This window comes from Pholcus phalangioides, unplaced genomic scaffold (genome assembly GCF_987345545.1).
Source record: "Pholcus phalangioides strain wild (caught in Gottingen) unplaced genomic scaffold, Ppha-v1.0 ptg000011l_1, whole genome shotgun sequence".
Classification (NCBI taxonomy): Eukaryota; Metazoa; Arthropoda; class Arachnida; order Araneae; family Pholcidae; genus Pholcus; species Pholcus phalangioides.
In genome coordinates, this window is record NW_028301604.1 from 60,746,176 (window position 1) to 60,759,961 (window position 13,786).

General features: G+C 31.4%; 1 protein-coding gene across 5 annotated transcripts in view; it reads left to right on the forward strand.

Moving 5' to 3' along the window:
• Positions 1-1,576: 1,576 nt before the first annotated feature.
• LOC149080649 (sodium/hydrogen exchanger 9B2-like) overlaps positions 1,577-13,786 on the forward strand; it is a 38,054-nt gene continuing 25,844 nt past the window's right edge. Inside the window, exons 1-4 of one of the 5 annotated variants that reach the window (XM_089239820.1) lie at positions 1,596-1,648; positions 8,139-8,235; positions 8,467-8,601; positions 8,718-8,844. Coding sequence is in view for 1 of the 5 variants with exons in the window: in XM_089239818.1 (XP_089095944.1) it covers positions 10,720-10,746 (27 nt within the window). In the remaining 4 variants the exon portion in view is untranslated. Of the gene's footprint in view, positions 1,649-3,405; positions 3,554-8,138; positions 8,236-8,466; positions 8,602-8,717; positions 8,845-10,551; positions 10,747-13,786 lie in introns of those variants that run through there. The other 4 variants (XM_089239821.1, XM_089239819.1, XM_089239822.1 and 1 more) reach the window with 4 other exon arrangements.

A 13,786-nucleotide genomic window follows, 5' to 3' on the forward strand; every position in this document is an offset into this window, starting at 1 on the left:
CAAAGACCTGTAATATTGGGTCTGGACATCTCGAAAAAATTTTTAGGCGTTTTTAAACCTGTGTGTGAAAGTATCAGTGCTATTATAATTTGAGATTTCACGAAGATGTTCATAGTCAGAGTTGTGTAGAGAATCATAGCAGTTTCTGGAGAGCCTTTTAGCATAGCACATGATCGTTTCAATCTTGGTATCTCTGCGTATCTGCCTATTTCTGATGAACTGGGAGACCTGTTAAAACTTCGAAGTATTACGTTCAAGGAAACGTTCAAGAGCAACAATATTAGGATTTCTTGCATACATCCAGGAAGGAACGGCGTAATTTTTTCCCCCCATCATTTTTCAAATTTCATGATAGCAAATTGGCCTACCCCACTTTTAACACATTGATTTCATCGATAGCATCAGTAAGCTTCAAACATTTTTGCAAGAAAAGAGCAATGTAAATCAGAATGCTGAAGAATGATCTTTTCATCAGTTCGTCAATATTCCCAAGGCAACACAGCTTACGATATTTTACTCCATGCAGCATTCTTACGAATCAAAATCATTCAATATGAATTTGAAGATTTCAAAATTCTCTCTGTATTACATGCAAGTACTTTACCAGTTCCCTTTTATATAATGAAAAAAAATTGCTCTCTCTATATATATATCCCATACAGGATCAGAATTTCTTGAATTCACTTTTATTCATTAATTGGTTAAGTATGGAGCTCTTGGGATTTTTACTATGTAAATTTACCGGGAATTGATTCTAAATTTTGTTTTCCATCATCCATAAACGAAGATACAGGTTTTAAGTAACACACACACACACACACACACAAAAGTAATATTTTTTTCTTTGTTTAGAAAAAATGTAACCTACTTTTTATTTTAAAAAAAATTTCAAAAGTGAAAAAAAAACCCTTAAAAATGCCAAAAAAGTCCTTAAAACCTGAAAAAATACATTAAAAGTATTGAAAAATATATATAATGCAAATGCCATCAACACATTCGGGCGCTACTGATAACGATAACTTACACGAAAACATTAAGTTTAGTCAAACTTTAGCTTCAAAATGCGCAAAAAATCTTTCGACGGAAAAAAATTGATAGCATTATCCGAAGTATCGATAACAACAAACGAATTTTTCCCCATATTATGGTATTTGTCCATTCCGTGTCTTGCAAAGGTGATAACAATATCCGAATGATCACATTATCCATGATTCTGATAATTCCGGCGTTGACTGTATTATCTAAAATAAATCCTTATAAATTTCGAAAAATGTATACAAATATAGTAACTCATGCGAGCGATGAATACCAAGAGCTCATTCTGAAAAGTCGGCATTTTTAATGTCTAACAAGAAGAAACTTCTCAAGTATGTTATTGCTTTTTTTTATTAAAAAGATGGTGAGAAAGAACTTTATTTCTGCTACATAATTGTGAGAATCATACAGCGTGATGTGCGTTTTACTTCCACGTGTTTTACATGACATAATTCTTGGAGTTTTAATTCTTGTCAAATATTTGTTTTGAGCGTTCTGTATAAACACCTAACACTTAAATATAGCTGGGGATCTTTACCGCTATACTACATGTGCAGCAAATGTAATTGTAGTTGAATAGACGAGTTCGAACCAGACGCGTTTCTCTTTCAAAGTAAGTGCAAAAGGCATTTCTACTATAAAACTACACTCAACAGCAGATAGAATTGATTCAATGGGTATTCGATAAAATATGGGAAAAGTCCCGGGAAAAATAATCATTTCTTATAGCTGCATTGTATTAGCACGTGCACCATTATCGGTTCAGGTCAAATAAAATGGCATCGCACCGGGGCCTCCACGATGTCCCCGGCACGTGGACAAAAATTTAATCTACATTTAATTCAAATACTTTCTATAATGTTACACTATACTCATATGTCAATTTATTTTTATTTTATTTTTATGTGGATAAGTTCGTAATTATATATAAATAATTTATTGTAACATAATAAGTTAAAAATAAAATGAGATGTTTTCGTAAGTCGTTACAACCTCGCTGAGCGACGATGTAATTACTTAGGATTAGCAAACCATAAAAAAAAAAGAATTGAACTGTCGTTAAAAAGCTTAATGAATAATGAACTTCCTTGCGAATATGCAAAAAACCTCGAAGAGTAATCATTTTTATGAACAAAATTTTACAAATAAAACAAAAATTAAATATTTTAAAACAAACTCACGAACAAAAATTAAACATTTCAAGCACACACGCAGAATATCCCAAAAAGAAAATAAAACGCTCATTTTTTTTGTAACCGTAGAGCATTCGTAACATTTCAATTTTTTCCGGACAACAAAAAAAAGTTCAATTTTTACAAAAGCGTCCCTCTATACCTGTTAACAAAAGCTTATGCTGCTGCAAACAACAAAATAAATATTTTTTTTCCAAGGTCGGTTGATCACGTGATATTCCGTCATACAGCATGTTTATCAACACTGAAAATCACCCCATCACCCCTTGTTGACTTTATAATATTTTCATATAATGAAGGTGGTAAATTATTAAAATTGAAGTCCACACAATTTTTCTCTAGATTCATTAGTTAATAACAAGTCCGATAAGCTAAAAAAACTAGTTTATATATAATCTCATTTTTGAACTATGAGCAAAAAAATGATTAGATATTTATTTTTTTATACAAGCAGTGACATGCATCTTCTTTATTTGAATAAAAAATTAACATATTACGCCGATGCACTTTTTAGTTTGAATAAATAAAATTTATCATTTTAATCTTGGGATTAAATTTTCATAAATATGTAAAACTTTGAAATTGCGCTTAAAAATAAGTATGTGCACCGTTACGTATAAGATTTTTCACTTCATATTAATGGTTTGCTTTCCTTTTTGTTTCACATTTTTTTTTATATTCAAATTTAGTAATTTCTTTCTCAAATAACTTCAGTAGTTTTTTATATTTAGAGTGAAAATTCATCATTTCCTATTGTTACGATCTTTCACATGGGAAGTATAGTCCTCCTACCACGAGATGAGATTTGGCTACGGCACGTCATGTCACGTCAAACGATTCTATTTTATCCTAGAAGGACATGCCAATCGTAAAAGTTCAGTCACTGATGAACTTTTCTCGATGTGCAATCGTTTTACAAAAAAAAATTGAATAAAATTATCCGACGTGACGTGACATGACATGACGCAGCGAAAATTCATCTAATGGTCGGAGGACTATAGTTATGCGATTAATACGAATGAAAAATAATTACATTTCCTTCACATTGTAAACTTATAAAAAATGTGTGTGTGTTCATGCGTGCGCACGCGCGCAGTCGAATTGCACAAGTTATAACAATATCGTTATGTACATATGTTGTGTGTACAGTCAAACCTCGTTGGTGCGTCACCCGGTTAACACGTCACTCCCCTTACCGGGTCACTTTTTGGAAGTCCCAATTGTACTCAGGCAGGAATTGGCACAGCTAAGGCTTACTCCGTTTAACGAGTCACTCCACTTACTAGGTCATATTTTTGCTCTCCCAAGAGTGACTCATTAACGAGGTTTGACTGTATTTATATTTTATTCATTTATTTAATTTTTTTACTCATTTACTTTTTTTTTAATTTATTTATTTGTTTGTTTTTTAACTATTTTTTTTTGTTTCTATCTATTTATTTATTTCTGTTCATTATTATTATTTATTCTTTTTATTTTATTTTTTTATTGCTTCAGAAGTTAAAAAGTTTGTCTTTTTATGCAGAATTTGCGTGAGAAAGCGTATTGGCCAAAATCTAAGTATATGTGAAGAAATATAAAAATTAATATTACTCTACAGTGTTGTTTATTTTTCATACTATATGCATGAAAATTATGATAAATTTTATATTACAGTATTTATCAAAATTATTTTTATTTAATCACTAACCAGTTTTTCATTACGCGTAGTTTTCTATATAAAAATTAATTTAAATGAAAATACACAAGTTACGAAAAATGTAACAACGAAAAATTATTCAACGTTACAATCTATGGAATTTTCGACATCCTAGACTGATGATTATGAACAATGTCCGGTGAACTCGATTAGTTTTCTGATTTTACCATACTTACAAGTACAAACGTGATTATTTATGCGAAATTGCAAAATCACACACACCGGATTTATTGCTTTTATCGTTACATGTACGTATATAAACAGTATAAGTGGGGACAATATGGTTTACAGATTATATAATTCGTCATATGGGTAAATTTTTGAGTACAATAATAGTAACCTCATTTTTACTGAAATTTAGAACAATTGTTAACACATATTTTTATCTAAGGGGTGTCCCCGTGGTCACCTTGGGGAAAATCTTCTGCGTAGTGCAATGTTATCGTGATGGTTCCTTTTTTACGATCTTTTAATCTTAAGGACACTTAGAGCATGCTTTTCTGACTAGGGGAAGATAATAAAAACAAAAGAACCGAAAAATTCAACCCTTTTACATATAAAGGAATTTCCGAAATCTCAGACTTGTATATGCACAACTGGTACATTCTGTTTCGATGATAAAAGAAGACATTATATCTGTTGAAAACAAATATAAGAAGGAATGATCACAATGGCTACAAAGATTGTATGATCGTAAGTTACGTGATAACAGCATTGTATAATCTCTTAAAATAGATATTCTAGATGCTATAAAGTTGTGCTAGGTGAAGCTTAGTATCCCAATAGTGATAAGAAGTTGTGAACTTCCGCAGACCAGTAACTCATGTATCACTTGTTATACAAAAAAATGAAAGTTTGTTATGCACTGTATTTTGTAAGGTATTTATTGTATGTGCTGCTCTAAATTCTGGAACAAAGTCCAATCGACACTCTTCAACAGTTAGAAAATAAAAAATCAGTACTTCTGGATAGAGATATGTTTCTTCAATAAAACTTTTCAATTTTCATGATAAGGATCCAAAAAGGCTTTCGGGATAGATCAGTGGATCTACTGAATGTAGTTTCCGAAAAAGCTTAATAAATTCCATCACGGAAAGGTTCTCATTAAACTTAGGGATAACTCATTCAACTAGTTATGTGGTCACTAAAGAAACCAAAACAGCAAAGCAAATAGAAACTATTCAAACAGACTTTGTTAGAGATGTAATCCAGGAAAATCTTCTTGGCCCAAAGCTTTCCTATATATATCGGTAATTATCTTCTTAGAAAATTTAATGACTATTAGAGATAACAAGTCTCTTTTTTAATTAAAGAGTCAACACTTAATTTGCAAAATAACAATTTTATGTACCGAACATTCTAAAATCGTTTCGTTTATTAATGGAAAAATTATAGAAAAATAGCAATAAAATTTAAACAAATTTTCTAACCATTGATAGAACTACTAAATTACTGAAAAAAATAATCAATACAGCGCAACTTAATGTTTAATTGAAAATTAATAAAATGTGTATGAATTCTAACTTTTTCAAATGTATGACACTTTAATTGCATATAGCTTTGATGTATGAAATTAAGAATTTAGAAACTCGTGGTGTAAGTTTTCTCTTCACAGTTTCTAAATAATCATCATGCTTTCACTTCGCTGAAAAGAAATAAGCATACTGTTTACGCTGTATTTATATCACCGTTTTATTTCGTTTACTATATCTTTTCCCAGGCAGAAACCACAGAAATTATATGCGCTCACGTTAATTAATTTTCATTCATTTTAAAACCCGACAGATAAGAGTCATAATTCATCCTAACCCTACTACTAGATCACTTTCTAATAACATCAATTTTCTTCCCACGGTATTGAAGCTCATAATCCTTTTAGCCAGGAATTAATCAATATTCTAATTATGTTTAAAAGTACGCAATGTAACACTTCGCTTTAGTTCTATTCTAATTTCAAATGAGATCTATTGAGGCTTTCTCGACGTTGTTCAAGAAGAAAACATTTGAGTTCACAATTCCATGCTTATAAAAGTTATTTTAAAAAATTAAAAATAATTATAACTTTTTGAGATTTCTGAATCTTATAAATTTAGTTAATGAAGCAATACGAAGGTTTTTTAACAACTGGCTGTTGCGAAGATGTATTTTGGAAAGAGAGAAAATTCAACTGCCCCTGCGGGGAATCGAACCCACGTCCTTTCACTTTCCGAGTGAACTCCCTAGACTACAGAGGCACTGAATCGCTCAATCTTTCCTTGGAGCTCGTGTACACTGAAAGGGATCGTACATGGACGGCCGGACCAGACTCAGGCGAAGCTCACAACTGCTGACGCTGCCACCAGATGGCGACTTATACAAGGATGACGTCACTCTCCGCTACCATACGAAGGTTTTTTAACAACTGGCTGTTGCGAAGATATATTTTGGAAAGAGAGAAAATTCAACTGCCCCTGCGGGGAATCGAACCCACGTCCTTTCACTATCCTGGTGAACGCCCTAGACCACTAGACTACAGAGGCACTAGATAGTGAGTCTGGTCCGGCCGTCCATGTACGGTCCCTTTCAGTGTACACGAGCTCCAAGGAAAGATTGAGAGATTCGGTGCCTCTGTAGTCACCCGGAAAGTGAAAGGACGTGGGTTCGATTCCCCGCAGGGGCAGTTGAATTTTCTCTCTTTCCAAAATATATCTTCGCAACAGCCAGTTGTTAAAAAACCTTCGTATGGTAGCGGAGAGTGACGTCATCCTTGTATAATGAAGCAATATTTCATTTATTTGTATAGGTGTATATGAGCACGCGTGTTTTGAATTCTCTTTATTTTATTAATAAACAGGTTAAATGAATGAAAAGGTGTTCTTCATTTATAAGCCCCAGTATCTATAAACGTTTTCCGCTGTGTTTAATGACGTGGCAGCTGAGTGAAATATTGTACTTCCCTCTGCTTCAAAATATATGGTATGGTTTTACTTGAGACAAAAACAGTGATTATCTAAGTGATTCACAAATAGTGTGCTGCTACTGTTAAGTGTGAGCATGTTAATCTCATGGGTACTGCAACATATTTGGGGAACATTTCGTATATGAAATTCGCAAAGTGTGCTGCAAATATAATAAAGTTTGAGTACCCTTGATCTAGACTGGCGTTTGTAAACCTTTCTGAACCAAAGAACCAGTAAAATGTCTGAAACAATTTTACGGACCACTTGTGTCCCGTATTACGGGACAATCCTGTATTTTTATTTGTTCCGAATCGTTTTATACATTTATCCAGTTTTTTCAACGATGCCTATTTGAATTTGTAATGTTCACTAAAATCGTGAATAAACAACGTTTCATAACTTGTTATGATAATTATGGCTATAAATGCAAATATTCGTCTTACATATTTTCCAGTTTCAACGTTTTTCCCTCAATTCTTCAGTGATTTTAACTACAATTAGGGATTTCGCTGATTTATGGCAACGTTCTTGATGAAAATTAGAAACGTCCCGTATTTTACCGTATTTAAGATCTTGGTACTTCTTATTTTTCTGCATGAAGTATGGTTATCTTATCATTTGAATGTTTTTTCATCAAATACATTTTTGTTTACTATGATTTGTAGCAGCTCTTCATTTCTCTTCTCTTCACCCGTTTTTGAATTAGCAAATTTGTTGTAAATTCCATCTTTTGGCAACAATTAGTGATATCCCGTATTCAGAACCACAATTTAACCGCTTTTTCCGTGATGAAGTATAGTGAATCTAAGTACGAAGGCACAATTTTTATTTGAACCCATATGGATATTACAACAATATTGAATAATATTTCATTCAGTTAGAATCGAATTATCAAATCTGCCTGCGGACCATAGGTTGAGAAATGCTGATCCAGACCATCGGCACGGGTTTTAAACAATGAGTTCATTATATTTTATTAGCTGATTAGACAGCATAAAAAAATTGTTGTAGAACAGTATGCCTCATATTCGTTATCCATACTACCTATTTAGATGCGCTTTTACACATAGAACTGAAGTTTGGGGCTGATATTGAAAGAATCCAGAATTTTCAACATGCTACATACACATATATATTGATTGATAAGAATAACATTTGTTCATGAAATGATGATTTTAGTTCGCGACTAAATTTTAATTCTTACTTCGTGCATCACTCTCTACACCTTTGATTCGTATGAAGAAAATTCCTAAGAGAACTTAAATCTTGTAGACGCCGTCATAAGAGTGAGTTCAGAACTTGAATGGATGAAGACTGTGAGAAATCAAAACCTTATATTATAAGACATGCACAATGCAAAAAAATACAGGTAAAGTACATTTTTTGATTAAATTATCGTCTTATTAAATGTTTCATGTTTTCCTTTAATCATTTTCTAATTTTATAGCAACAAAATTTTTGTAACTTGAATAATTTTTTTCACTTTTTTCTCTGGTTGATTCATATATTCTTTCTCTCCCCCCCCCCCGCTTTGTCAGATTCAAGAGATTACTGTGCAAACAATCATTGCAATATTGGTTATTCTTCTTTTTCTTTTCAGAATTATAAATCTTGTACTCATCCAAAAATCAATAGATTCCGAAAGAATAAAGATGGTGGCGTCATTTTTGACACAGATAGAAATAAAGTAGTGGATTCTTAATCTGAACAGCAGTTAGATAGAACATTAAATTTGGTAATGGAATGTTAAATGTTGCTATATCGTATGATCATAGTCAATCATTCTTTATAGATGAATGAACTAATGTGAAAATAAAGTTATATAATTTTAAGTAAATTTTATTTTTATAGGTACGATTTCCAAGAATCTCACTTGCAACACATATTTCATCACTGTTTAATTGTTGTTTGAGCATCAATACGCTTCGATCAAAAACTGACGACGAACTTAAATGCAATTATCTTGAGTGAATTAGAGGTGAGTTGGAAAATACACACCTGAGATGTTTCAAATTTCTATAAACTAAATAAAAGTGATTTCAGTATGCAGAATATATTATCATAAGCCAGCTGAAAAGAAGTTGTTGGACAAAGCTGAACTGAATTCTGTGTGCACCTTTCTAAAGATTAAGTTAGGATTGAAGAAATTGCTTTCACCCTTAAATAATGCTCAAGTTTTTATTTTATGTTTTTTTTTCTATCCATTTGAGGTTAAAAGAAAAATTTATAATAATTTTGTTGTAATATTAAAGTACATAAATGTATAAGTGTTATGTAACATTTCTTGTTCCTCTCTTATTTTAAAATACGCGCAAAATTATAAAATTATACGTGCAATATCAGCAATACGAGTTTAAAAAATGCTTAACATAAATGCAAAACCACGCACTTGAGGGTTAAGTAGTAGATATAATTCTCCAATACAAATGTCATTAGTTGTCGAAGTCTTAGAAAATGGATGAATTTCTACACTACAACCTGAATGGTTTTCCTGATAAAATTCGATATAACATTCTCCGTTAAGAATATACCACCGATAACTACGCAAAAAAAAGACAAAAATGCGCATAATTGAAAATTGGCACACTGTGTAAAGCGTTAAAAACTGCTTTCACTCAAATACTAGGCCTACTGTATTTCTCGGAATAAGTGCTGCAGTGAGCAAAAAACATCACAATCTATTTGTGAGCTTAATGTAAGTTTCGCATCAATGTGTCTGCCTCATTTTGTCCAGGAAATAATTTAATTTAAATTTTAATAATATGTACTTGCATTCTAAAAATAAGCATTCGTTAAAAAGTTATTGCTATATACTAGGAGCCAATTTTGAATAAATGAGAAAAATTTAATTAATTCAAATTTTAATGTTAAATGATTATGGTTATAGTCAATATCTCAGAAATAGTGTTTTGTTTTTTTCTTTATAAGCAAAAAACAAAGTACACGCGAAAATCCACCAAAATTACGTTTTTAAAACATAAGTGCCGCAGGGGATAGGCCAAGAAACACGGTAGTTAATAAACATCAGTAAAATAAAATCATCGAATAATATAGCAGCCTTAACCAATGCATTTTGCTTTATCAACGAAATCTGTGGTAATTATTCTCATCGGGTTTAAATGATGAATTAAACTGCCTAAAGCGATTCATTCGTTTCTTTAAACTGATTTTAAAAAAAAAGTGCGCGTTACCCGCATACCTTTGCATGCATACTAATGCATGTCTTTACAATGGTTTTTCACTTCTTTAATGCTGCCAGTGTTATATGCAATAGTTCATTCCTTTATAATGGTTTGTCACTTTTTCAATCTTCCCAGTAATTTAAGAAACCCCAAGCAGCGCCGGCTATTATGCTAGTCCTTAATATTATTTATATTCATTTTCAAAAAGAATTTTAACGAGCTGCGCAGTCGATCCAATTTTACTGTCTATAAACATAAGTGTTTTGTAGCTTATAACAATACTCAGCATGACCGATTTGTTTTCATAAGATGAGAATTTTTCAATAACTAATGAAATAAAATAACCTAATCACTCTCGATGTTCTAACCACGCCTGTCAACGTACCATTTCGAAATTCTGTCCAATCGTTAGTGGATAAAAGATCATAAAATGCGAATTCATCTTTTTCGAGCTGATTTGGTGGACAAAGTAATATAAAAAGGAAAACAAAAGGATCTCGAGGAAGACAACGCAGAGAAAAAATATTTAAGGACTCTATTTTTTCAGTGGATACTAAAAACGTAAAAGTTACGCTCTGAATTGAAAGCTTAGAGCGATAAAAACCCAGTGTATACGGCTCCCTATAAAAGTGCTTTGTAACCGTCATTACATTCTTTCAACTAATCTCTCTATGATAGTAGATACCACCAGACAAACGGTAAGAGCATTTTCTAATGTCTAAGTACCTAATATTTTAAAAATTATTTCAGGGCCTGGTTTCTTTGGTATGAATTACCTAAATACACTGCATCGAGTATAACCAACCTATGATGATGAACAACACATTCCTCAACACCAAATTCAACAATAAATATCTGCAATGTTTGTACTCCTAAAAGTAACTGAAATTTTGTCATAAAAAAATTTAACCCCACATGGTTATAGAATGCTTATATGTATGTCTATGTGTTAGAATCTAACATATTTTAACATAATGCGACATAGAATCCTATTTAAATCTGAATCAATGTTTACGGTCACAGAAAGCTAGTCGATTAAAGAGTCGTTCTTACTTTTGTACGGAATGAAAACATATTGATGTCTTCACCATACTACTATTAGAGAAGTGTTGTGTGCCCAATTTTTTTGAAGTAAAATCATGTTTCGCGGGAATGTTTTTCAAGTAAATTAGAAATCTCATACAAGAAAGAACACAGCTTAATAAATATGATTATAATGGTAGCTGATGTATTCTTCGAAACAGTCAAATTCATTCTTACATTCAAAACTTGAATCAGCTCAGTAAAAGTATGAAGAATATTGTGTTTTTTGAAAAAGTTTCAATTTCCCCGGGTGCAGTAGACGTCTTCATCAATATTATCATATTAATATACTATCAAAATGTCCCGCTACGTCTCTTCTGTTTCAGAGCATTCTATATGTTTGAGTTCGAATAGGAATATCAAACACCAGCCTTCGTGGACAACAAGATCTAATTCATGTGAAAGCAATAAAATCCGGCATTTTATTTATTTATTGGTAGACCATTTGATGCCTTGCAAATGAATCAGAATAATAATGAGAATTACTTCTACATAATAATTAAATTAAATTAAAGAAACTTAAGAATTTTTTCTTCTCTATATTTTAACTATTTTTACATAAGGTGTATGTTTCCATCCTAAAATATGATACCCAAGACATTAGTAGAACAAGTGCCGATTTTTTTTCGAATACGCCATTAAGACTATACAGCAGTTGCATATTTGTTTTTCTACTTGAAAGAAATGTATAACTGAACCAGCGTCTATAAAATATTTCTTTTTTTTTCACTAAACAAAATCCATTTAGAAATGATGATGAACAAAAATGGAAAAAATCCCACGAGACTCACTGATCCAATGTCTTTTATTCAACCAAAGAATTATCAACCATCGAAGTCAATGTTGATTGGGATCGCCATAAATCATGAAACAAATTAGATTTTACACAAAACATTTTGCTTTCAAAAATAGAAACTCTTTCAATTCAACAAAACCCCGTGCACAGATTTCAGAAGCTAAAATTGATATACATATTAAAATATGAAATATAATATACTGATACAGTAGTGAAAGAGCTACAAAAAATTATATGGAAGAGTAGGTAAACTTTGCCTAACCATACTCAGAAAAATACTAACGAAAAAGGCAAATGCAAGTGTTACAAAGGCAATACAAGTAAAGCTTGCCTTTTTCGTTGGTGATTTTTCTGAGTAAAAAAATTATATTCAAAGAAGTTTCCCACGTGACAGAATTTTTACTGGAATTTAAGTTACATATATTTTCAATTTTTTCAAAAATGCTTTTTAAACAAGAACAAATGCTTTGAGAGTAATTTTTTTCAAATTTTTAAGTTTTTGAAAAACCGAAACTAGAATAATATAAGTTTAACGTTTCTCGTGTATTGGAAAAAAAGACACATACGTATTTAATACTCAGTTGTTAATTTAGATTACACAGCAACGAAACTGAAATTTTGTACTGTAAATTTGGAGGAAAAAAATGGTGACTAGAATTTCTCTCTCAACAAATACATAACCACATTTAATTTATTTGAAAAATATTTATTTTTACTTTTTGAGAATGAAACCAGAGAATGAATGAACCACTCATTTATAAAAATTTTCACGTTTCAAAAGTGAATAAATGTATAGTAGTATCGTATGGAACGTTTGTTTTTTTCATCTGCAAAACTTTTTGATGTTCCAAAGGACATTTCATTTTGTGTTTGCATTATCCTCTGCATTTCTGTTTTATTATTGTTACTTATATTGTGGTCATCTTCACATTAAATTATGATCTTCACTGACCACACTCCTACGTTACACCAGTGCTTAGATCAGTGGTTCCCAAACTTTTTTCCTTCCCGCACCCCCTTTCAGGGGTTTTTTTCGTAATTGATTACATTAATTATCCGATAATCAATTTCTATGAATTATTTTACTTATTTTTTAATGGCTTTTCGTCTAAAGCTAATATTTAATTTTGGCTTCATTTTTTTTTAATTAATTCAACGAAACTAAAAAAAACTTGCTATTTTTTAACATTTGTATTAGATTTGGACAAAAAAGATTCACATTGAATAGTTCTTCACTTATTCATTCCGACCGCAACAACTATATATTAATGTTTCTTTTTTGACAATTCACTGAATTTTTTGACGTTGTTCCTGAGTCACGTGTGTTCACAACAGCATCAAATCTAAGCACAACATGCTAATACATGACACGATGTACCGATGTAAACAAACCACGAAATAGTTTAAATATGTAATGGTAAATATAATAGTATTTTTTCTCAACCGAAATCTAAAACAAGTTCGATCGCTAATCGAAAAAGAAACTTTTACGACGCAAAATTCGTATGACACATTTTTGCGAGTAGAAGTCAGAAGATGAGGTGTCGAAATATTGGTGTGATTCATATTTTTTAGGAATTCAAAAATTCAATTTTTATCATCATTTGAATTTTTTGAATAATCAATCAACACGTTGTAATTTCTTTTTCCATCTCTCACCCCCAAAAATGTTTTCCCGCACCCACGGTTGGGAACCACTGGCTTAGATGGATTAATGTAAATTACCATAGATTAATGTAAATTACCATAGATTAATGTAAATTACCATAGATTAATGTTAATTACCATAGATTAATGTAAATTACCATATTAACGTTAATTACCATAGATTAATGTTAATAATCATTGATTAATGTTAA